Source organism: Oncorhynchus gorbuscha, linkage group LG23 (assembly GCF_021184085.1).
Source record: "Oncorhynchus gorbuscha isolate QuinsamMale2020 ecotype Even-year linkage group LG23, OgorEven_v1.0, whole genome shotgun sequence".
Taxonomy (NCBI): domain Eukaryota; kingdom Metazoa; phylum Chordata; class Actinopteri; order Salmoniformes; family Salmonidae; genus Oncorhynchus; species Oncorhynchus gorbuscha.
Window position 1 is genome coordinate 39151596 of NC_060195.1, and position 24730 is coordinate 39176325.

A 24730-nucleotide genomic window follows, 5' to 3' on the forward strand; every position below is an offset into this window, starting at 1 on the left:
CATGCATAATTTTTTTTTTCTTCATGGGGAAACTTCCAAAGTGTTCCATCAAATATTTTGGATTTGTTGAGTAATATAATCTTGTGGAGCATTCAAAGAGGACCACAATAATTGCCATAATTCATTTAGAATTGTCTATAATTGAATCATAGTATTCAATGTCTCTGAATTTGAGAGTAAGTCACAAATCAAACAAAATCAGCAAGGTTGTGTTACATTTCGTGACTTTGACCATTTTGACTGGAGATGAAAGGTACAGATTGTGCTTTTAAGCCCTTGGCACTTCCAAAACAACCATGAGGGCAAGATGCCACCCAGGTCTGACACCATATCTATTTCAGACCTTGCAATCAGGAAAGCCCCTTATTATGATCCAATATCCCAATACACGCATATTATCGCGGAGTATAGAGAGTGAATCTCAACATTAATTACTCACCAAAGTCTACACCAAGTCAAAAATATCCAGCATTTCTGCTGGTCACATGGTCAGTCCAGGGATGAAACAGAACCACCCTTTGACCATGACGACCATGCCAGAGTAGCCCAAAGAAACATATGCTTAACTAACCATACCATGTGATTTGGCTCCAACAAGGATACACATGTACCAACTTAACTGCACATTTACTGACCTCTATGGAATGACAACCTGACCTATTATCTGGATAAAACAAGCTCCACCACCGTATCCAAACAAACAGAGAAGGGCCCTATTCTATCAAATACAGGATATACACTGAGTATACCAAACATTAGGATCATACCCCAGTCTTTTTGCCCTCAGAACAGACTCATTTCATCGGAGCATGGACTCTACAAGGTGTCGAAAGCGTTCCACAAGGATTCTGGCCCATGTTGACTCCAATGCTTCCCACAGTTGTGTCAAGTTGGCTGGATGTCCTTTGGGTGGTGGACCATTCTTGATACACACAGGAAACTGTCAAATGTGAAAAACCCAGCAGCGTTGCAGTTCTTGACACAAACCGGTGCTCCTGGCACCTACTACCATACCCCGTTCAAAGGCACTTAAATATTCTGCCTTGCGACTCCTGTGGCGGGCCGGGCGCAGTGCACGCTAAACCAGGTCGCCAGGTGCACGGTGTTCCCGATCGTAACTACTAGCAATTGGATACCATGAAATTGGGGAGAAAAGGGGGTAAAATTCAACAACAACAAATCCTTCTTTAACCTGTCGCCTCCCCTTCATCTACACCGATTGAAGTAAATTAAACAAGCGTCATCAATAAGGGATCATAACTTTCACCCGGATTCTCCTGGTCAGTTTATGTCATGGAAAGAGTAGGTGTTCCTAATGTTTTGTGCACTCAGCGTACATAAAAAGCCTGAAAGAATGCATGTTTAGATGAATTTACTCTGGGGGGAGAAAAAAAACAATGCGTAGCTTCTAGTGTGAAATCCAGACTGTTCAGATATGTGTTCTATGTCAGGATATTTTGCTCTATGACCATGTGATGCAACACAGATGCCTCCTAAAGAGGAGCGCTCATCCTTCGCCAGAGATATGCTCCCTTTTCAAGGAGATGATAGACACTAACATGTTGAATATGGTATGCATTTGCACAGGAGCGCCATACTTCAGAACACCAATGAGACGTAATAAAACATTGCGGCCGCTATCCATCTTCATGTTGTCTTGTTACTAGACACATTTTCACAAGGATTTTGCTTTGACCTCCCCTCACGGGTTTCTCTGCTGTGTTCTTACCCGAGTCGGTTGCCGTGATGACGAGGGTGTATTTTCCCTGCGTCTCGCGGTCCAGGGTCTGGGTGAGGATCAGCTGACCATTGGACGACAGACTAAAGGCTCCTTCCTCGTTCCCACCGCTCAGCATGTAATTCAGCTGGCCATTGGAACCCAGGTCATCATCCCTCGCCATAACCTAGAGTAAAAATAGACACTATTTCAGAGATTCCCAAAAATATGACAATACCTAATATTGCCTGAAAAATGGGACCATTCAAATCTGATATTGGTCTTTCCCAACCCCCGCTCCTATTGCTGCGAGGTTGGGCGTAAATCTTGAGACTGAAAGGACTCATTAGTGAGTGCCAGCGCAGTATGGGCGCTGCCTGCCAGGGCACAGATAGAGGGCCACAGCCAGGTTGGCACAGGGATGTGTTCTTGGGTGGCGACCCACCCCACTGGAGCTGTTCCCACATAGCTGCAGACTCATTTCCTCATAGGTACTGTACAGTATACAGGCAAACTACACTTCATTTTTTTGTGGCTGCTCACTGAAGTGGAGACAGGTTGTTTCAGGAACCCATTTCGTTCAATTTGGTTTTTAGATCGTAATGGGTCCAACAGGTTAACTCTGTACAATTTCATATACCAATGATATTTTCTTAAGCAATTATTTTTTATCTCAAAAGAGTGAAACAAGAAAACTGATTGGTATCATATATAATTGATTTAATTCGCAAAAACAGGACCACCATGCTTGATGTTTTTGTAAATGGATACCATACACATACTTATTGGGTTAATATTCCTACAAATGTAGTTAAGCCATTAGCTCATTGAAGGTCTTAGGCCTGGCATATCAATTAGTGCTTTCTTTATGGCTCAAAAGTCCAGTCCAGAAATGTGAATAACGTTTGACCATAACAGTTTAGAATGGTTGACTGAAAGTGAAAGACCACACTGACCTGTAGTATGTTCCTGGGGAGAGTCCCCACATTCTCCTGAACGCTCACAGAGTAAGGAGAGAGCTGGAACACCGGCGGGCAGTCGTTCGTATCCAACAGCACGATGTTGACCGTCGAGCGGTCCACCCTCGGGCTGCTTCCGCGGTCGGCCGCCTGGACCACCAATGAGTAAGACGACTGCACCTCGCGGTCCAGCTGCTTGGCCACCGAGATCACCCCGGTGACAGAATCAATACGGAAATCTGAGTTGGTGTTGCCACCAGCAATGGAGAAGCGGATCTGCCCGTTGGTTCCATCATCAGCGTCGCTGGCAAACACCTGGATGACGTCGGTGCCCGTCAGCATGTCCTCCTCGATCTCGATGTCGTAGATGTTCTGCGAGAAACTGGGCGTATTATCGTTAACGTCCAGCACCAGCATTGTCACATCCATGGCTGAAGACAGCGGCGGCTCGCCCTTATCCGTGGCTACCACCGTGAGCGTATAATTCGACATCTCCTCCCGGTCCAGTTCGCCCACCAGCCTCACGTCTCCATCGATAGTTCCTATGCTGAACGTATTCCCAAAGGGGCCTTTCAGGGAGTACTCCACGTAGCTGTTGGGCCCGCTGTCTGCATCGATGGCATGGGCTGTGAAGACCACCGTGTCGACTGGAGTATTCTCCTGGATATAGGTCCTCTTCTGTGAGGTGAAGGTTGGCGGGCAGTCGTTGACGTCCAGCAGGATGATGGACACCTGGGCCGTGCTGGTGAAGCGGGTCATGGGGGCGAGGGCCAGGTCATGGACAGTAACCACCAGGTTGTAGAAGGACTGGGCCTCTCGGTCCAAGGCCTTTCTGGTCTGGAGTACCCCCGCCTTGGTGACGTCAAACTGGCCCTGAGGATCTCCTGATGCAATGGTGTAGAGTAGCTGGGCATTCGGACCTGGAAGGCAAGCAATGGCAATTGATTTTGAGTCAGTGATCTTGAAGTTACTTGTACTAGAAAATGTGAAGTTCTGAAGAAGCTTTGTGTGCTTGCTTCAGCTGTTTTTGATGGTAGGGGGTCATTACAGTTTAATGGACCCTTGTGTTTCAAGACAAATTATTCATCTAGAAAACGTGGGATTAGACTATTTTAAAATAGACCCAAGAACATGTCACGTGATATACTGCACTGTTCCTCGAACATTTTGAATGGCATCTACTGATATTGGGTTGCTTAGATATGACTGTTACGTACTGTATGTCTGGATTAGAATTGTATATTTAAGCAATAATCAATAAGGGGGTGTGGTATATGTCAAATCAAATCAAATCAAATGTATTTGTCACATACACATGGTTAGCAGATGTTAGTGCGAGTGTAGCGAAATGCTTGTGCTTCTAGTTCCGACAATGCAGTAATAACCAACAAGTAATCTAACTAACAATTCCTAAACTACTGTCTTATACACAGTGTAAGGGGATAAAGAATATGTACATAAGGATATATGAATGAGTGATGGTACAGAGCAGCATAGGCAAGATACAGTAGATGGTATCAAGTACAGTATATACATGCCAGTATTCCACATCTAAGGTACTGTTCCTTAAGCACAACACATCACAGAGTGCCTGCATACAGCCCATAGCCGTGGTATATTGCCCATATACCACAAACACCTGAGGCGCCTTATAGCTATTATAAACTGGTAACCAACGTAATTTGAGCAGTAAAAATATTTTGTCATAACCATGGTATAAGGCTTGATCTACCACGGCTGTCAGCCAACCAGCATTCCGGGCTCGAACCACCCAGTTTATAATTGCTATCGACATGCATTTCCACAAATTGTCTTCACACAAACAACTGCAGCTCAGCAGCCTTCCACTTTCTTCCTCCAAACAGACAATGCTTTTATGCAGCACAGCAACTAAAAATCATCTCCTTTACTGAAAGCCCGCCGCATTCTATAATTTCAGATTTTCCTCACAATCGAAACATTCATTTCAATTACATCATTAACTACAGTAACTGCACAAATGCAAACTATCAGACCTTGAAATCTAGTCTAATCCTCAGTCCTCCCCTGGAGCCGGGGAAAACTGAACTTAAATTGAGCGGCTGTAATTCAAGTCATTGGGGTATTCATGTGGAGAGCGGCCTGGCACCTTCCCACACTCCAGCTGAGTTTACTGTACACAAGCAATCCCTTATCAAAAGGCCAAGTCCCCAGTTTACAACCACGTCTACAGGGGGTCAAGGATGGAGGAACTTCAGGAAGTGCTAACAATGACGTTTAGTGGTGCTGATAACACAGAGAGAACATTGAGAAAACACTGACAATCAAAAGTGAGGGTCAATGAGAGCGAGTGGACAGTGGAAGAGAGGAAGCCTGACGTTGGGAAAAAACAAGACAGACTTCTGCCCCAGGAATGTGGGTTACAGTAACCACATTAGGCCTGGTCTGGTTGGAGCGGTAATTGCAGTCGGAGAGGGACGGTAAGGGCTGTTATAATAGCATGAAGCAGCCTAACCGTAACCACCTGAAATGGACGAATACCTCAAAGCCACTTATAGGCCCAATGAACCATATTTCACAATGTGATTCTAATGTGACAGGAAATAAAATGTCAAATAAATGTATGGCGAAGATTTTGTTTAGTGAACTGCCTTATCATCACAGCATTATCATTATAGGTGTTGATGTCATGCAAAAAGAGTTGCGGGCCTTGCATAGTACTGTATATGCAATGTTGGTTTATATATTTCCCCCTAGAGTGGATAAAATTGCATCCGCAAAATGTTGTAACACAGCTACAATGACCAACATGCTGGAAAACCATGTGAACATTACAAAAGCCGAGACCATAATGTGGACACAAAACTCATTTGCATTTTTAATTACTCTGCCATTTTTAAAGTCATGCTCCCCTCCGCCCTTGATTTTTCATAAATACGTCTATATAACACACGGTCCTTCTTAGAATCTTAACATCTTGAAGTTTTTAGAGGACAGGTCATTGTTTTCTGCCCATCATTCAACACCAGTCATTCACCGGGCAGTCCGCCTGCACAGCTGATGGCCCATCAAAACTAAACCTAAACTATATCGACACCTGTTTCACATATATAAATAATATTAGTAAGCATAAAGGAAAGAGGCTCTATTCAATCTGTATAGCCGAAGCATTATAGATTCCCACGATTGAAATTTGAAGGGAATTTCAGATTGAGTTGACATATTCTAATTTTATTTAACTAGGCAAGTCAGTGACGAACAAGTTCTTGACAGCTTAGGAACAGTGGGATAACTGCCTTGTTCAGGGGCAGAATGACAGATTTTTACCTTGTCAGCTTGGGGATTCGATCTTGCAATCTTTCGGTTACCAGTCAAACGCTCTAACCACTAGGCCACCTGCCGCCCACATTCAGTGTTTATCGTGAATGCAGTCTCCGCTAAAGCGGGACCATTGCCTTTAAATGTCAATCATCACGCTATAACGCTGAACATCCGCTATGTGGTTTGAATAGAGCCCAATAATAAATTGACAATTTGGGTGACAATTTGTCAATGGTTTGTTCTCAGGGCACTACTGACAAAGAGACCCTGGTCTCAATTGGGCTGCCCTGAATAAACAAAGTTAAATAAATAAAGAAAATATATATTATCAATTGTCAAATTGTAAATGAAGAGATGGGCACTGCTTGGAATTGACACAGTGGCAGAAAACAGAGCACCACAAATACACTTTTTCTAATCCTCCTACAGAGTTAAATGCAGGTAAGACTCTTTGAGGTCTAAATAGCATAAGAAAGAGCAGATTCTGCATTCCCTAAAACACTTACCTGTGTCAAATGCCAACATTCAAGAGGTGAGCTCTATTTCAGAATATCATTTCCAAGAATTACCGCTGTTCCAAGCGCTCCACACATGAGCATGCGTCAGAAAATACTAGTGATGTAATTCAACTTAAAGGGGCAGTCAGCAGTTGCTACATCTATTTTTGGACTTATACATTTGTTTGTTTTTTGTGCCCCGTTGATTCTTGAAAAAGATAACATATGCCTCATGAGCTGACATCAACTGTCGTACTCCATCAGAGCACAAAATATAAACTGGTTTTACTCCAATGTTCGTCCAAAAAACAAATAATAATATAATAATAATAATGTAAACAAACACTGTATAGCCTAACAACAGAATTTTGATACCATGGATGCTCAGTCCTTGCACCCATAGTCTTTGAATTTGAGAGTGATCACATTACTCTGTTCTTCTAAAATGTCCTATTCCCATGTTTCTCAAAGCCCCCATGCAGTCTTTGTATGTTTAAATCATAACTGCTCATGAAAATAACAAATATATTTTTTATCATTTATTTCCCCGAGCTTCCTTAGCCATTGAAATACTCAGTTTGATCGTGTGGGCGTGTTGATACAAATATAAATATATATATTGTAAATATATTGACATACACAGCCCAGATAGAATTGTCTAGACTCTAGGGCCTACCCCCCCCTTACCCCTTCAAAGCAGGATACACATGAAAATAAAAGATGACTGGTCATTGGTAAGAAAAACATAGAATTAGGAATGATAATAATCAGTCATTTTAGGACCTCTATGTAGAATAATCAGATCAGATTGTGTTTTTTGCTGTGGGACAAAAACTCCATTCCACCTGAACAGGATGAAATTCCAAGGCATTTTTTTTTCCTCCAAAAAGCTTTTACACTAAAAGGGAATTATCATAGTTTTCACAATTTCAGAGTGTTATTTCGACCTCAGAGAGGAAATATCATCCCCCCAAAAAAGGGGAAGGGGGGAATTCACGTTTTTTTAACTGCACTGCCCCTTTTAAGACCTGCCAAAATTAAATGATGTTTTCTTTGTGATGGATTTAACCTTTGAATTGTGGTGTTTTTAGTGTTTTCTTAGTTTCCCATATAACCTACAGCAACATAATCTAATGAAAATACTGTTACGTTCTTTGAAATAATTGTATTTCCGTAGTCCAATGTTACCTAAGACCTTCATAGACACAACCAAAGGATCATTTTCCTGATAGCATATATGCCATTTATTAAACTGTGAGAATGTTCACTTCCAAAAGAGGCATAATTGTCTCGAATGGGGGTTCCTCAAATGGGGGTTCCTTATAGTGTTTTCAGTGAACCATCCATTGACGTCATTGCTGTGACAAATTACCCACTTGTGGACATTAGCAACTGACACAAAGTACAAACATACCATCATCTTCATCACTGGCCCCTACAGTGATGATACTGGAGCCAGGGGGGAGGCTCTCGGTGACCGAGGTGCTGTAGGCGGTGGTGTTAAAGAAGGGCGGGTTGTCATTGACGTCCAGGACGTTGAAGTAGACCCTGACTGTGCTGGCCTGACCACCGCCGTCCTGGGCCCTCACGGTCAGGATGTAGTACTGCTGGGATTCGTAGTCCAGGGGCCGCGTGACGTTGAAGACCCCCGTGACGGGGTTGAGCAGGAAGGTCTTGTACTCGTCGTCGTCCTCCAGGGAGTACGTGATCTCACCGTTCACCCCCGAGTCCGAGTCACTGGCCAGGATCGCCGCCACGATGGAGCCTGACAAGTCAATATGCAGTCAGTCAGACAGTGAGGATTTGAGAGTGCTTTTTGAATGGCTGGATTGGGATTCCCTCACGTTTGCCAAACAACCCCTTCAACTGCCATATTAGGAAAATAAATACATATTCCATACTTCAAAAGTGCCACATTTTGATTCCCTGTTGACCTAGCTAACTAGAAAATGTCCTGCACTAAAAGCCCTTTGGATAGACACATGGCATTCAAGAGGAATGGCATAACGTTTCGCAGGAATTCATTTGGCACCTTTCACAATCTGAGTAAGCATGAAATAACCTGGTAGTCAACAAGCAACGCCATGCGACAGTAAGCCTTTTACCTGGCGCCATATCCTCGGGAATGTCGAAAGAGTACGTTCCACGGGAGAATTTCGGCGTGTGATCGTTGACGTCACTGACGGTGATGTTCAGCTTCATATCCGAGGATTGCTTCCCGTCGTCAGCTCGAACCAGCAGGGAATACTTGGAGCGACGTTCCCGGTCCAGCCTCTTGGTGGCAATCAGGTCCCCCGATTCCGGGTCAATCCGGAAACTGTCATCAGCACCGCTGATGATGGTGTAGGTCACCAGTGCATTAGGACCCTGGAGAAATACAAACGTGAATTATTCTTTCTCTAGAGTATAAAGACACCATATAGACTTTATATTTGACCTTTATTTAACTAGGCAGCCTAGGAACAGTGGGTTAAACTGGCTTGTTCAGGGGCAGAATGACAGATTTTTTACCTTGTCAGCTCGGGGATTCGATCTAGCAACCTTTCGGCTTTAACCACGAGGTTTCCTGCCGCCCCTATATTATGAAGTTTTAACGTGAGACTTTTATGATTAACATAGGGTTAGTCATTGTTCAGTCCAAAAGGGAGAGGGACATCATAGGATGAATCTTAGTGAGAGTGAAATTCATGTTCACAACCACTTTATTCTAGGGATAAATGCAGAGTAGACATTCTAATACTATACATCTCAATGAGTGAAATATATTTTTTTTTTAAACACTACAACATTGTAGCTTCCACTTAGCATGCTCTCCTCAGAATACAATGGTCATACTGGTGAGGGAAAAAAAACTCACAGGAGCTGAATGGCAGTATTCTCTTGGGGCCTTACTCTTTGAACTCTGGGGCTATAGGGTTCTTCTATAAATGCAACTAATAGATCCCTTGATACTTTAGACAAGTACAACCCAGTACACATGTGAAAGCCATAGGGTCCTTTGCAATTGGAGTAGAGGACTGAACGCGATATGAAAACCCAATAACAGCGGTGACAGATCTTGACATTTAGGTTGGCGCTGAGGACAATACCAGAGCAGACCACCATCTCCTGATGTCTGATGCTAAGTGAGTGGGGGGGGGGGTCCACTTCAAAAGCTACTACTTTTCAACAGAGGTCTTTAGTTTTGACTGGTCAAAAGCTAAAAGCATTTTTAATTTCATATATACTTTTGATCTTGCCAATATACAATAAAAAGTAGTTACAGTTTATTACTAGTTTACCAAGGACAAAACTCCATAATTGTGAGTTAGATTCATTTCCAAAGAGCCCATCCTCAGACCCAGAGAGTGTGTTTTTTTTTTTTTTTAAATTGTAATTTATCCAACAGGCTTTTCAATCAGAATGCTGGATCTGGGACTCCCATCAGCCACCTGGGCTGCAAAAACGGAATCCGACACCCTTCGTCTGCCAATTAATTATCGTATAGGATTCAAAAGGAGAGAGAGGAGGACAGGGGAAAAGAGGAGGAGAGGGGAAAAGAGTAGGGGGTCCATCGTCTCCCCCTGATGCTGACCGCTCCCCTGACCTTCCCTAGTAAAGACTTTGACTAGTTTACAGCCATCCCAAGGCACAGTGGGAAGAAGGGGGGGGGGGGACCAAACAATTAAAGAGCAGGGTTCCGGGCCAGACTTGGGCACAAGGAAACTCATTTAGCAGATGAGTTTCAGCAGCAGCAGCTCAGGGGAAGGTGAGAGGCTCATAGAGCTGTCGGGAGACTGAGCTTCCTGAAACACGACTAGGCCGTTTGAGCCAGCCACAACACAGGTGTTAAGTCTGACTCACAGTAACGTGTTGAGAGGTGATGTGTACTAATGCCCCTATTTACAACGCATCAATCTAATGATGTACATATAGCATAACGATGTACTCGGAAACTGTTGTTTTAGGAAATGAGTCTTCGTATATTTACATTTCGGGGTGCATCATTCAAGGCCACAGTAACGGTGTCTTGTAGCAACCCACTTCAGTCACACTCATTTGTATTTTCAACAGTCTTTTTGGCTGTTCCGCTGTTGTTTTGCTTCTTTAGCACCCATTGTTCTAGATACTTCTCTTAGTTAAGCTCGCTCCTGGTACCTGCATATTTTCCACTATGTCAGAATGCTAATAAAATGAGAATGTTCTCTCCACAAAAAGACAAAAAGTGATTTTTTTCTCTCTCTTCTTCTCCTAGAGAGGCCTCCACTATGGGAGCGAGCAAAGCGCTCACATTTTTTTAATTTTCCAAACTGAATTGCAATCCAGGGTGGAAATGGGTGTAGCAAAAAAACGGATGCGTAGAAACAGCATTTTAATACGCTCACACATGAATCCCACATGTAGCACTGTTAAATTGGATGGGATCATTATGATGTCTGAAATCAGTCAGTCAGCTGGCCAACAGCTTGCTGCGCTTGGCTACGCCTCCGTGGATCACACATGTGGCTTTCTGAATCGGGCCCGAATGCATTCCGTACGCTTAGTGTCAGGGCAACTTAAGTTTCCTGCGTTAGGATGTGGGCAGAAATTGGCCGGCCCTATCTGGACCGAAATAGCTGGAACCGAAATGTTATGTTCCTACTATTTAGTGACCTATTCATTTCTGTCTTTAAGTTCTGGATAAACGTCTCTTTCGCCATAGTAAGTCCATATTGTATCGAAGTTTGTTTAATGATCATATCGGAGTGCAACTACTTCGTCCGAGGCTGCGTCCCAATACTCTAAACTAGTGCCTTTTCCTTTCTATAATTGTCTCATTAATAGGTAAAAGGACTGGATAGGTTTCATCATATTGCTTTTCCCCGAAGATACTTTCGGATCAGTGGTCGGGAAGGAGAGGAAGCAAGGCAAGGAAGCTATTCGATACTACTGAAACACAGCTCAAGTCCTTCTTCCCCTTTGATTTTGACTATGAGGAAAAAGTGAGAAGGAAACGCACAGACACCGGCCGCCCATTCGATACCATATATCACATCCTTCAAGATCAGAGCTCTGAGGTCAAGTTCACTTGAGTCCAAAACAATGTACTCAAATGTTGCCCTTAAAATGCCAGATTAGTCAAAATATTGACCTAAATCTAGGATTTACAGTCAATGTTATATTCCGAATACAATGACCATTCCATAAATGGATTGTGCATGATTTGTCTCACATTCTAACTGGCGAGGTTGGTGAGGTAACAGCTGTGCAATAAAAACGTGTGGCCTCATAAGTTAACGTTAAGTATGAGTCCATATTCTCTCACACACTAATCCCTCCTCACAATGGCCCCAGTTCTTTCCATTCAGTTCCCTTGTCTCATTGGCAGGGCTGAGTAACCGCAGGCCTTGGAGATGCTGGGAGGGCCTGATTTTCGCTCAGTGCTGGATTTTATGTCCACATCCTGCCTAAGCTGCGAAAGATGGAGCCTTTTTCTAATCGAGGGCGAAGCCAATGATGTAATGTGAACTACAGAGGCCGCGGAGGGACAATCTGCCCGGTGTGAGGAGACAATCTTTAGCCGCTCTCCTCAGGGCTTTGTGACACTCGTGGCCCCTCTGAGGTAACGTCAAAACTCACGATCACTGGGGGCCGTGTGTGTGTGTGTGTGTGTGTGTGTGTGTGTGTGTGTGTGTGTGTGTGTGTGTGTGTGTGTGTGTGTGTGTGTGTGTGTGTGTGTGTGTGTGTGTGTGTGTGTGTGTGTGTGTGTGTGTGTGTGTGTGTGTGTGTGAGAGAGAGGGGGAAAGCAAAAAGTTCTCCGACTGCTCCAAGAGAACTTCAAGCTGTGGTCAAATACTTGGTAGGAGAATTGCAGAGCGCATGACTTGGACTGAAAAAAAATGATGGGTATCAGAAGAAGAAAAAGAATCTTCCTGCAGCCACTTTCTTTTGTCTCTTTGAAAATCCCCCAACAGAGGATCACATCAGCTCATTTCCAGATTTGAGGTCAATACACGCAGATAAGAGCACTGGAATGTATTTGGGAGGTTGGGCGCTGTACGTGTAAGTACGCCACCCATGCACCCTTAAGCCCTGGTTGTCTTTACACACTAGTCATAATGTACATCAGAAAACACATTTTGATGGTAACACAGAGATAACGATGGCATCGCTGTGTAAAGGGGACAGAGGGAACGTATCTCCCAGAGTTGTACTCAAACAAGGAACAGACAGAATATATATATATTTTTAAAAGGCCAATCCTGGGAGACTTTACCTCATCTGCGTCTGTGGCTGTTAGCTGCATTATCTTGAAGCCGTCGCTGACGTTCTCTTCGACGGTCACGTCAAGAAGATCGTTTGGAAAAACAGGTGGGTTGTCATTGACGTCCTGGAGCGTAATTTCCACCTGGAGGGAAACAAAGAACACAACCGTTTCCCATGAACAGAAACAACTAGTATAGCCGGTCGGTTCACTGCGACACGTCCTAGCCGGCTTTCCTGACAGATACGCGCCCAGCAGGGGTCAAATCCTGCTTCTACCCCTCTTCAGAACACTGCAGAGAGAGGAGAGCTGCTGAAATGTCACGTGTTTCATATTCACATACTGTATACATAGTCTTACGTTGACACTGGGTGCACTGTAGAGATCAACGCTAGTCCGGTGCCAAGAGTAGAAAGGACTTATCAATGCGTTCGACTGGGACAGTTCCATCCAGACCACGCAGTTGTGTGTTCGAACACACCATAGACGTCACGGTTAGAATTCTAAATCGGACAGATCATATTTAGTTGAAATCAAAATCAAACTTTATTTGTCACATGCACCGAATACAACCTTACCGGGAAATGCTTACTTACATACAAGCCCTTAACCAACAATGCAGTTCAAGAAAGAGTTAAGAAAATTATTTACCAAATAAACTAAAGTACAAAATAATAAAAAGTAACATTAAAATAACAATGACAAGGCTATATACAGGGGGCCAGACAGACAGACAGACAGACAGACAGACAGACAGACAGACAGACAGACAGACAGACAGACAGACAGACAGACAGACAGACAGACAGACAGACAGACAGACAGACAGACAGACAGACAGACAGACAGACAGACAGACAGACAGACAAAGAGAGAGACAGACAGACAGACAAAGAGAGAGACAGAGAGAGAGAGAGAGAGAGAGACAGACAGACAGACAGACAGACAGACAGACAGACAGACAGACAGACAGACAGACAGACAGACAGACAAACAAACAGACGGACAGACAGACAGAGGGACAGAGAGAGAGACAGAGAGAGAGACAGACAGACAGACAAAGAGAGAGACAGAGAGAGAGAGAGAGAGAGAGAGAGAGAGAGAGAGAGAGAGAGAGAGAGAGAGAGAGAGAGAGAGAGAGAGAGAGAGAGAGAGACAGACAGACAGACAGACAGAGACAGACAGACAGACAGACAGACAGACAGACAGACAGACAGACAGACAGACAGACAGACAGACAGACAGACAGACAGACAAAGAAAAGACGGAGAAGAAAGAGAGAGAGACAGACAGAGAGAGAGATGGACAGGCAGAGACAAAGACAAAGAGAGACAGACAGAGAGAGAGATGGACAGACAGAGAGACAGAGACAAAGAGAGACAGACAGAGAGAGAGACACGGAAAGAGACACAGACAGAGAGAAAGACACGGAAAGAGACACAGACAGAGAGAGAGAGAATTAGAGAGAGAGAGAGAGAGAGAAGAGGCAGAGAGAGGCAGAGAGAGACAGAGAGAGACAGAGAGACAGACTGAGACAGACAGAGAGAGACAGAGAGTAACAGAGAAAGATAAATGAAGATAAGAGACCTACACATTACGGTGTCAAATTGTGTCTAGCCCAGGAATACTGCCTTTCCACTCATACTCCGCAATCACATCTCATCCCCTAACCCAAATATGCATTTCAACGCCAGTAAACAGTGTTTGCTTTAAATCACAACAGACATTTGCCTTTGCATTTTTGTTTAGGGCTTCTATAAAAAGCCAGGTTTGAATTCTCCAGCGTTGCAATCTCCATTAATGTTGACAGTGATTATGGTAATTATTCGCTAGACATAAAAACTCAACCGCGAGTTGCTTTCTCCTGAGCATGCCTATTCAGTCTTATTCAGTCCTCCAGTTGGTTCTGCCGCTGTGCGGGTTGATGTGGGTTGCTGAGGCGCAATAGGAAATGGGAAAAGGAACAGCTGTGTCACGTCCACAATGGGACTGGCTGAGTTTTTTTTAACCAACCCAAGTTTCCCCTCACAGGCATTTACCGTGCAGACAATGAGCTTCAAGGCCACAGGACCACCGAGAGGGGTGAGATACAGGAGTCTATTCAGGCCTGCCATTGACAGGAAAAACAGACCTCACGTGCTCCTGCAAATCCACTCTGAAACAAGCAGCATGCTGGAACTACCAACAAATGCCAACATCCAGATCCCTTTTCAAGCGCGGCAGTCCATTAAAGGTGACCCAGTAGGAAAGCCATTGAGACGCCTAGAGAGAGAGAGGGGATTCATGTATGGCAATTGAATTGAGAACCTTCTTATTGATGACTTAAGCGCTATAATTGCTTTTCTATAACTGTTTTCATTCCCAGCCAGATGAAAATCCTTTTTTAAAGTCTGAATACGTACTAACACTGTCCAAAACCAAGAGCAGCTTTCATAAGCCTATGATTACAACGTGTCTCCACGGTGGCCGCTTACTAATCTGATCCTGAATCAGTGGTTAGGGCTGTTCAGTGGTCTCTGTCTGGGATGAGGATGTGGTGGATCTGACCCTGATTCAGATTTAACGCGGGGCCTTGCCGGCCATCCCGGTCGGGGCGCTATGTACCATGTAAAAACAAGACGGAAAGCGACAGCACTTCCAGAGCCGAGGGACTCGGCAAAGTCAACAAACAATGAATATTTATCTTCCAACCCGTGTCCTCTTGATGTGTAAAAAAATGCACGGCCCATTTCTGAGGAGTGAACTAATTAGAGAAGAAGTGCGGTTATGAGAAATAATTACGCCTTGCGCTTATAGTTTACATTACCCAAGCTCCCTTGGGGGAGAGATATCAAAGAGGCTTGGTGAAACATTTCATCGGAGGAAGAGGAAGCAAGGTCAGGAGGGAGGGAGGGAGGAATGAGTTTTTTTAGTTCCCTTGCTCAACCTGTCACTCAGGCCCAGACGCCCCAGTGTGGTGCAGGTGAAACACATTAGTTTACAGGGGAAAAGATTGTGTTTCAGGCCACTACTGTTTCGAGTTGCAGCTGCTATAACTGGCTGATAGGCTCCATTATTTATGCCTGACATGAATGATTCAAAGGCCGAACGGCTCCCGAGTGCTGTCGATTATGATACCTTAAGTGATCAAGGACTATTTGCCAGGGTCTAAGCCTGTCTACGCCTGCAACATGGCCAGAAGATTTCTTATCTGACAGGAATTGTTCACAAAGTCTGTCAAATCGACTAAGATACTGTGAGTGGGATGCCTACAGTTGAAGTCGGAAGTTTACACACACTTAGGTTGGATTCAAACTCGTTTTTCAACCACTCCACAAATTTCTTGTTAACAAACTATAGTTTTGGCAAGTCAGTTAGGACATCTGCTTTGTGCATGACACAAGTGATTTTCTACAGCAATTGTTTACAGAGATTATTTCACGTATTATTCACTATATCACAATTCTAGTGGGTCAGAAGTTTACATACACTAAGTTGACTGTGCCTTTAAACAGCTTGGAAAATTCCAGAAAATGATGTCACGGCTTTAGAAGCTTCTGATAGGCTAATTGACATAATTTGAGTCAACTGGAGGTGTACCTGTGGATGTATTTCAGGGCCTACCTTCAAACTCAGTGCCTCTTTGCTTGACATCACGGGAAAATCAAAAGAAATCAGCCAAGACCTCCGAAAAAAGATTGTAGACCTCCACAAGTCTGGTTCATCCTTGGGAGCAGTTTCCAAATGCCTGAAGGTACCACGTTAATTTGTACAAACAATAGTACGTAAGTATAAACACCATGGGACCACGCAGCCGTCATACCGCCCAGGAAGGAGACGCACTCTGTCTCCTAGCGCGAAAGTGCAAATCAATCTCAGAACAACATCATAGGAACATGTGAAGATGCTGGAGGAGACAGGTACAAAAGTATCTATATCCACAGTAAAATGAGTTCTATATCGACATAAGGCCGCTCAGCAAGGAAGAAGCCACTGCTCCAAAACCTCCATAAAAAAGCCACACTACGGTTTGCAACAGCACATGGGGACAAAGATCGGACCTTTTGGAGAAATGTCCTCTGGTCTGATGAAACAAAAATAGAACTGTTTGGCCATAATTACCATCGTTATGTTTGGAGGAAAAAGGGGGAGGCTTGCAAGCCGAAGAACACCATCCCAACTGTGAAGCATGGGGGTGGCAGCATCATGTTGTGGGGGTGCATTTCTGCAGGAGGGACTGGTGCATAGATAGCATCATGAGAAGGAAAAGTATGTGGATATATTGAAGCAACATTTCAAGACATCAGTCAGAAAGTTAAAGCTTGGTTATAAATGGGTCTTCCAAATGGACAATGACCCCAAGCATACATCCAAAGTTGTGGCAAAATGGCTTAAGGACAACAAAGTTAAGGTATTGGAGTGGCCATCACAAAGCCATGACCTCAATCCTATCGAAAATGTGTGGGCAGAACTGAAAAAGTGTGTGCGAGCAAGGAGGCCTACAAACCTGACTCAGTTACACCAGCTCTGTCAGGAGGAATGGGCCAAAATTCACCCAACTTATTGTGGGAAGCTTGTGGAAGGCTACCCAAAACGATTGACCCAAGTTAAACAACTTAAAAAGCAATGCTGCCAAATACTAATTGAGTGTATGTAAACTTCTGACCTACTGGGACTGTGATGAAAGAAATAAAAGCTGAAATAAATCATTCTCTATACCATTATTCTGGCATTTCACATTCTTGAAATAAAGTGGTGATCCTAACTGACCTAAGACAGGGAGTTTTTACAAGGATTAAATGTCAGGAATTGAGTTGAAATGTATTTGGCTCAGGTGTATGTAAACTTCCGACTTCGACTGTATATACCCCTAGATGATTTCATTCATAAAATCGTCCTTGTCCTCCTTAACTACCACTGCATTCAACTTCCTGGCAAAACCTTCCAGCCCTCTTCCAATTAAAAGTGAGGAATTGCACACACGTCATCCATTGATAGTAGGAACCGGCATTTGTGGGATTGAGACCCTTCACAAAGTCCGTTTGCCGTCTCAACAAGCCATATCGTCAAGCAGAAAAAAGGCTCAAGCTGCAGACACTGAACACTCCCAACTGTTTCACTTCTCTTCCCCTAACAGTGACAGAATGTACTGAAATGGCCACTCCCTCCCGGTGCACATACCCTTTCCCTTATTATCGGCCTCCTATTTTAAAAAGGTGGAAGCACTGGCAGTGATTCGCGTACACTTTCCCCCAATCATGCCAAGATGACTGCACGAAGATGGGGAGATGGGGGGGGGGGGTCATGGAGGAACGATATGAAGTCTTTGAACATGACCCCCTATAGTAAGCACATATTTAGTGAGTTACTGAGTCAGTCAGCATTTCCTACCAGTGGGTAGCGCCAATTAATGAACTCAATGCTGGTCTGCATTAAAGATGAGGTAATACACGACACAATTTCTCCTACTCATTGCTGTGATCACGAAGACTCCACTTGAACAGAGTAAGTGAAACATCAACGAAGTAGCGTCTCTTTTCTAAGAGAGCGTTTCAAACACACATTATAACCTCTGATGCAACATGTCGGAAAGCTAAATCTGGTTCATGTGATCATATAAAATGGAAAAGGGTGCGTCTCATGTAGAGAATAATCATTTCCAAATGATTACATGTGTCATTAGACCTTGTTGACGACTTGAGGTGAAAGTTCGGGGAAGTATCAACTTCCAACACTAATTATCTATTGGCCTTTTGAAAATTGAACAATTCCATTCTGCATCACCAAAAAAGGATTTCGTAGCAGCAGAGTACTTGGAACTAATGTGTCAAAACCTGGATCACCGGAGCTATTTTACTGTAACACTTCATCATAGCATAGGGCCAAAATCACGAGCCATTACAAGAAATTACTCAGATGTTGGCTCGGAATTAAATAAAAGAATACAAAGAATGTTTGTAATGCCAGAAAATGAGCTCAACACTAAAACCATTAAAACATTCTGATTCTATAAAAAAAATGATTAGACAAAAATGATAGGCAGAATGCACTATTTATTTGCAGTGAAACGACATTTATCCGCAATCACATTTGGCCAATCATTGGATAGGGCCTTGAAGTTAGCTGGCGTACGGACAGAGAGCATGTTGGGAAAGATTAATACTGGGTCCTCAATCTCAGTGGTTCCCAAACTGTGGGGCATCTCCACTGGGTTGGCAGAAGACATTTATATATATAGTCAAAAGTCAAAAGTTTGGACACAGCTACTCATTCAAGGGTTTTTCTTAATTTGTACTATTTTCTACATTGTAGAGTAATAGTGAAGACATCAAAACTATGAAATAACACATGATGTAGTAACCAGAAAAGTGTAAAACAAATCAAAATATATTTTATATTTTACATTCTACAAAGTAAGCTTTGCACACTCTTGGCATTCTCTCAACCAGCTTTACCTGGAATGCTTTTCCAACGGTCTTGAAGGAGTTCCCACATGAGCCCTTGTTGGCTGCTTTTCCTTCACTCTGCAGTCCAACTCATCCCAAGTCATCACAATTGGGTTGAGGACAGATGATTGTGAAGGCCAAGTCATCTGATGCAGCACTCCATCACTCTCCTCCTTGGTCAAATTGCCCTTACACAGCCTGGAGGTGTGATGGGACATTGTCTTTTTGAAAAACAAATGATAGTGGGACTAAGTGCAAACCAGATGGGATGGCTGATCGCTGCAGAATGGGGTAATAGCCATGTTGGTTAAGTTGGCCTTGAATTCTAAATAAATCACGACAGTGTCGACAGCAAAGCACCCCACATCATCACACCTCCTCCTCCACGCTTCATGGTGGGAACCACACATGCAGAGATCATCCGTTCATCTACTCTGCGTCTCACAGAGACAAACAAAAATCTCAGATTTCAACGGTCCTTTCCTCGTGTTTCTTGGCCCAAGTAAGGCTCTTTATTATTATTGGTGTCCTTTAGTAGTGGTTTCTTTGCAGCAAATCGACCATGAAGACCTGATTCACGCATTCTCCTCTGAACAGTTGATGTTGAGATGTGTCTGTTACCTCTGCAGCAGAGGTAACTCTGGGTCTTCCTTTCCTGTGGTGGTCCTCATGAGAGCCAGTTTCATCATAGTGCTTGATGGCTTTTGCAACTGCAGTTGAAGAAACTTTCAAACTTCTTGAAATGTTCTGGATTGACTGACCTTCATGTCTTAAATTAATGATGGACTGTCATTTTTCTTTGCTTATTTGAGCTGTTCTTGTCATAATATGGACTTGGTCTTTTACCAAATACGGACATATTTTGTACACAGTACCACCCCTACCTTGTCACAACACAATTGATAGGCTCAAACGCATTAAGAAGGAAAGAAATTCCACTACTTAACATTGAACAGGGCACACCTGTTAATTGAAATGCATTCCAGGTGACTACCTCATGTAGCTGGTTGAGAGAATGCCAAGAGTGTGCAAAGCAGTTATCAAGGCAAAGTGTGGCTACTTTGAAGAATCTCAAATATAAAATGCATTTGAATTTGTTTAATACTTTTTTTGGTTTCTCCATATGTGTTATTTCATAGTTTTTATGTCTTCACAATTATTCGACAATGTAGGAAATAGTATAAAAAAAGAAAAACCCTTGAATGAGTAGATGTTCTAAAACGTTTGATTTTTTAAAGAAACTCAGTCCAGCTTTAAACTTACTCTTAAAAGTTGCAATAGTAGATTGCACAAGGTGCAATTGTACAGTGCATCATCAGTTCCTCTTTTCAAGTTAGTTATTGCATACCTTCGAGAGACATTTATAACTTGTCAGAAATGTCCAGATCAATTAGCCCATGTCAACTATCGATTTTCTCCTTTTCCTTCTTTTTTTGAGTCACTCAAATATCACATAAACACACATTAGACACGGCAAAATGTGTAGTATTGCAAGAAATAAGCCTCCAAACCTGCAAAAATGTGTGCTGCGGGACGTTCCCCAATGCTGGTGGAGGGGCCCTGAGTGAAAAAGTTGGGGAACCACTGCTCTATGTGACAAGTAGTCCCCAGGAAAACACATTACAGAGAAAGGATCCAATTTATTGCCATGTTTCCCAGAGGGAGAGGAAGGAGCCTTCACTGGAGCTTCTCACATTCACTTCAGTAACTCTAAGACCTTCTAACTATACCACACCCATCACTAAGGTCTACCAGGACACTTATACAAACAAAGTTGGTCATTTCATACAAGGGATAAACCTTCCGAAGCTCTAAGCGACCCTATGGGTAAAATCATACCCTTCCATAAGATCCAGTAGTGTTTAAGAGGCACTGCATTGTTTGAAGGGATCTGTCATCTTCCTGATACGAGGAATGGATGAACCCTCTAGAAGAAAAAAAAACCCAGGCCCGATGTCTATGTTTGCATTGCTTAATCTGAAAAGCGTATGGCATGATCCGTGCAAGTCTGATGAATGTCCTGCTATAGCTCAGAGAAATGTAAAGGCGGACTGGGGTGATATAACGGCACATTCAACATTATTCATTTCCTGGGGCTCCTGAGACTCGCTTACAAAGACCATCTTTATCTCTCTCTCTCTCTCTCTTTCTCTCTCTCTCTCCCTCCATCTCTCCTTTACTCATTTAACTGTTTAGATATAACGTCAGGGATTTTTGGGCCTCAGATTTATGGTGATGCTGGCTTAAGAACTCCAAGTACCATTCCAGTCTCCGTTTTTAAGAGCAAAAGGAAATGTAAGCAAAAAAATAAAAGGCAATGGGATCAGGTATAAATTATCTGATCCACCTGCTTTTTTTTTTTTACACATACGCAATCATTGAACCGCTTGATTTGTCAAACAAAAGCCCCCGCAACAATCAATCTTCCTGACCGCAGTCGGCAGTGTGTGCTCTGGAGAGGAGAATTTGACCGTGCTGGGATGGGGAATGTGCTCGGGAAAAGCTAGACAAAGCTGGAACACTGCCAGACCCCAACGAACAGTGCCGGAGAGAAGTCAGGATAGGGTCCTGTCCTCCGAGCTTCCAAATCTTCTCCAGACAGAAAAAAAAACACGCAGAGACGAAACTAAACAAAATAGGAGTGCCTGCAAACGATCACAAAGCACCTAGTTCTTATGAAACCAACGGGTGGAGGAGAGACAATGCCGGACAAGTGGTTTTAATAAATGGGATCACAGTCCTCTCAAAGGAGTACTGCTAAAAGATAGTTAGTCTACAATTGGTCCTCCAAGCCCCCTGCAGCCTCTGTCAAGCAAGGTCACCCTCAATGTGTTCAGGAGGAATATATAACCCTGCAAAACTAATAACCCACAGTCTGTTTGGTCCAGAGTATTCTTCACGGAGTTGCTGGACTCGTTGTTGACATCTCCCCACATAAACCCTTGAAACAAATCATGATGAATTGTCGTTGTATTTAATGTGGTAATATTTCTTCCCTCTTGCTGATTACCAGGAAGAGTTGGGCGGAAAGTTGAATTATTAGTTGAGCTATAGCAGAGCTAATGGAACAGATGAGAGACAACATTCACCTCTTCAAGACTCCAGCCCAATACAAAAGCTATCCTCATAACCACCATAGCCCACTAACTACTATACATGTAAAAAAAAAAAAAAAAAAAAGGTTTGAGAGAATTTAAGAACATCAAACAAGCACACCTCATTTCTCCCCAAGAGAGAACGGTAAAGGTAAAAAAAGAAAGAAGTAAAACAAGATTTGCGAAAAGTATGCTTTGACAAAATGGACAGAGACCGTTACGGGAGTCCATCTCCATCTAGGAGCTACAAGCCCTGCGTGAGTCCATGGCCTTATCACTACAGCGTATCCACCATTACCGTCCATTACTGCATTTAAACCACGTCGAGCATGCAGGAAATAGGGGTAATCAAGTAAAAATAGGGCTGATAAAACACCATGCTAAATTATCATTTAAAAAGACTCACAAAAAAAACGATTTCTGACTGGTAAGAAATGAAAAACAGAACAATTACAACTGTCATTTCCATTGCCAACTGATGTGATTTGTATGATTCAGAGTCATCATAAATATTTAAGAGTGGAAGATAATACTGAGTGCCCCTGCTTGCAGTTTGAAGTTCAACCCAGGGGATTTCAACAAGAGAACTACTAAATCTAAGGGATACAGATACAAGGCTTGTCTCTTTCAAGCCAAAGTCGGTCTCCAAGTCTTCTGGAAGGAGAAGGCCTGGCTTTAAAGACTATTCCGGCATCCATTTAATAGTAGCTGTCCACCAGTGATTAATGTGTACAACTTTAAGGCACAGGGAGCAGAAAAGGCATTGGTGATATGCTCATCTGGAGTTGGCCAAACTACGCATGAAAGACAGACAAATCTGCAGAGGTTGCTTATTTCTTTTCAGTGACGTACATCACTCTATTAAACTATTAAGGAAGAAAAGGTCATTAAAAAGTAAGGGACCTGATGAGGCTTCGAGGGCACCAGGGGAGGCAAGAGTTGACCTCATGACCTTTCCATGGTCCACTAACAGAACGTGATTGAGAAGGTGAAAAGGGACAAGGGCTTGGGGTGGGTGGAAGGAAGGACAGTCTACTGAAGTCTTGTGTGCATTTTATTCTACACGGGTGAATGGAGGGCTGTGTGTGTGTGTGTGTGTGTGTGTGTGTGTGTGTGTGTGTGTGTGTGTGTGTGTGTGTGTGTGTGTGTGTGTGTGTGTGTGTGTGTGTGTGTGTGTGTGTGTGTGTGTGTGTGTGTGTGTGTGTGTGTGTGTGTGTGTGTGTGTGTGTGTGTGTGTGTGTGTGTGTGTTGTGTGATTAAATCTAAAACAGGACCAACTCTGTGTGAGAACAGATCTGGGAACCCCCTGCAGCCTCTGTTTATGTGAAAACCGAGAAAACAGTAACAATGGTCGGTACCTAATCAGGAATGGTTGTGCATGCCGGCGACACTCCAAGCTCCCCGACTGTTTAACAGCCTTAGAGGGAGGTCGGACTGAGCAGACACACACACACACTCTCTGGCCAACAGTTTCTCCAAGAACATAAACATGCACCTTTATGTGTTTACTAGACACGAACAGGCAGTAGTTTAAAGTTCTTAAGTAAAAATACTTTAAAGTACTACTTAAGTAGTTTTTTTGGGGTATCTGTACTTTACTTTTTATATTTTGGACTACTTTTTTCTCCATACATTTTCCCTGACAACCAATACTCGTTATATTTCGAATGCTTAGCAGGACAGGAAAATGGTCCGATTCACGTACTTCTCAAGAGAACATCCCTGGTCCTCCCTACTGTCCCTACTGATCTGGCGGACTCACTAAACACAAATGCTTCATTTGCAAATTATCTCTGAGTGTGAAATTAGGAATGTGAAATGATTTATACTTAATTTAGGAATACTTACTTAATTTAGGAATGTGAAATGATTTATACTTCTACTTTTGATACTTAAGTATATTTTAACAATTACATTTACTTTTCATGTTTAAGTATATTTAAAACCAAATACTTTTAGACTTTTATTCAAGTAGAATTTTACTGGGTGACTTTCACATGTGTCATTTTCTATTAAGGTATCTATACTTTATGAGAATTGGGTACTTTTTCCACCACTACTAATGGGTTATAGTAACTGTTGATGAAATATAGTTCTGAGAGACAGGCTGCTAATGTTTTGGTAAAGAAATACCACTGAAGTACATAGCATTCATGTGTGACAGTATTCTCACACTATACTAATGTTGCACACAGCAGTAATAACATCGAGAGCTTGGGACACGAAGGTAATATCTGTAAAAAGATGATTCTGAGATAATTGGCTTGAAAGTTCCCGAACCCTCACTGTTTCAATGGTGTCAGCCATTTTTATTGAGTATTCTTATGACCTTAAAGTGGCAATCAGCAGTTAAAACAATACAAAAAGTGTTCTCCCCTCAGTAAAAAGAAAGGTAACCACTCTCAAATTCAAAGACAGAACTATGGAGGCAAGGATTGACCGTCCATGATATCAACATTGTAGTTTTAACCATGTTTTTAGGCAATACAGTCTTACATTTGCTTCTTTTACAAA

General features: G+C 43.0%; 1 protein-coding gene across 1 annotated transcript in view; it reads right to left on the bottom strand.

Annotated features, from left to right (window-relative positions):
• LOC124010395 (protocadherin Fat 4-like) overlaps positions 1 to 24730 on the bottom strand; it is a 100077-nt gene that overhangs the window by 31669 nt on the left and 43678 nt on the right. Inside the window, exons 2-6 of the mRNA XM_046322793.1 lie at positions 12709 to 12840; positions 8579 to 8840; positions 7888 to 8238; positions 2674 to 3596; positions 1730 to 1904 (exon numbers count right to left, since the gene is read on the bottom strand). Coding sequence (XP_046178749.1) covers positions 1730 to 1904; positions 2674 to 3596; positions 7888 to 8238; positions 8579 to 8840; positions 12709 to 12840 — 1843 coding nt within the window. The remainder of the gene's footprint in view (positions 1 to 1729; positions 1905 to 2673; positions 3597 to 7887; positions 8239 to 8578; positions 8841 to 12708; positions 12841 to 24730) is intronic.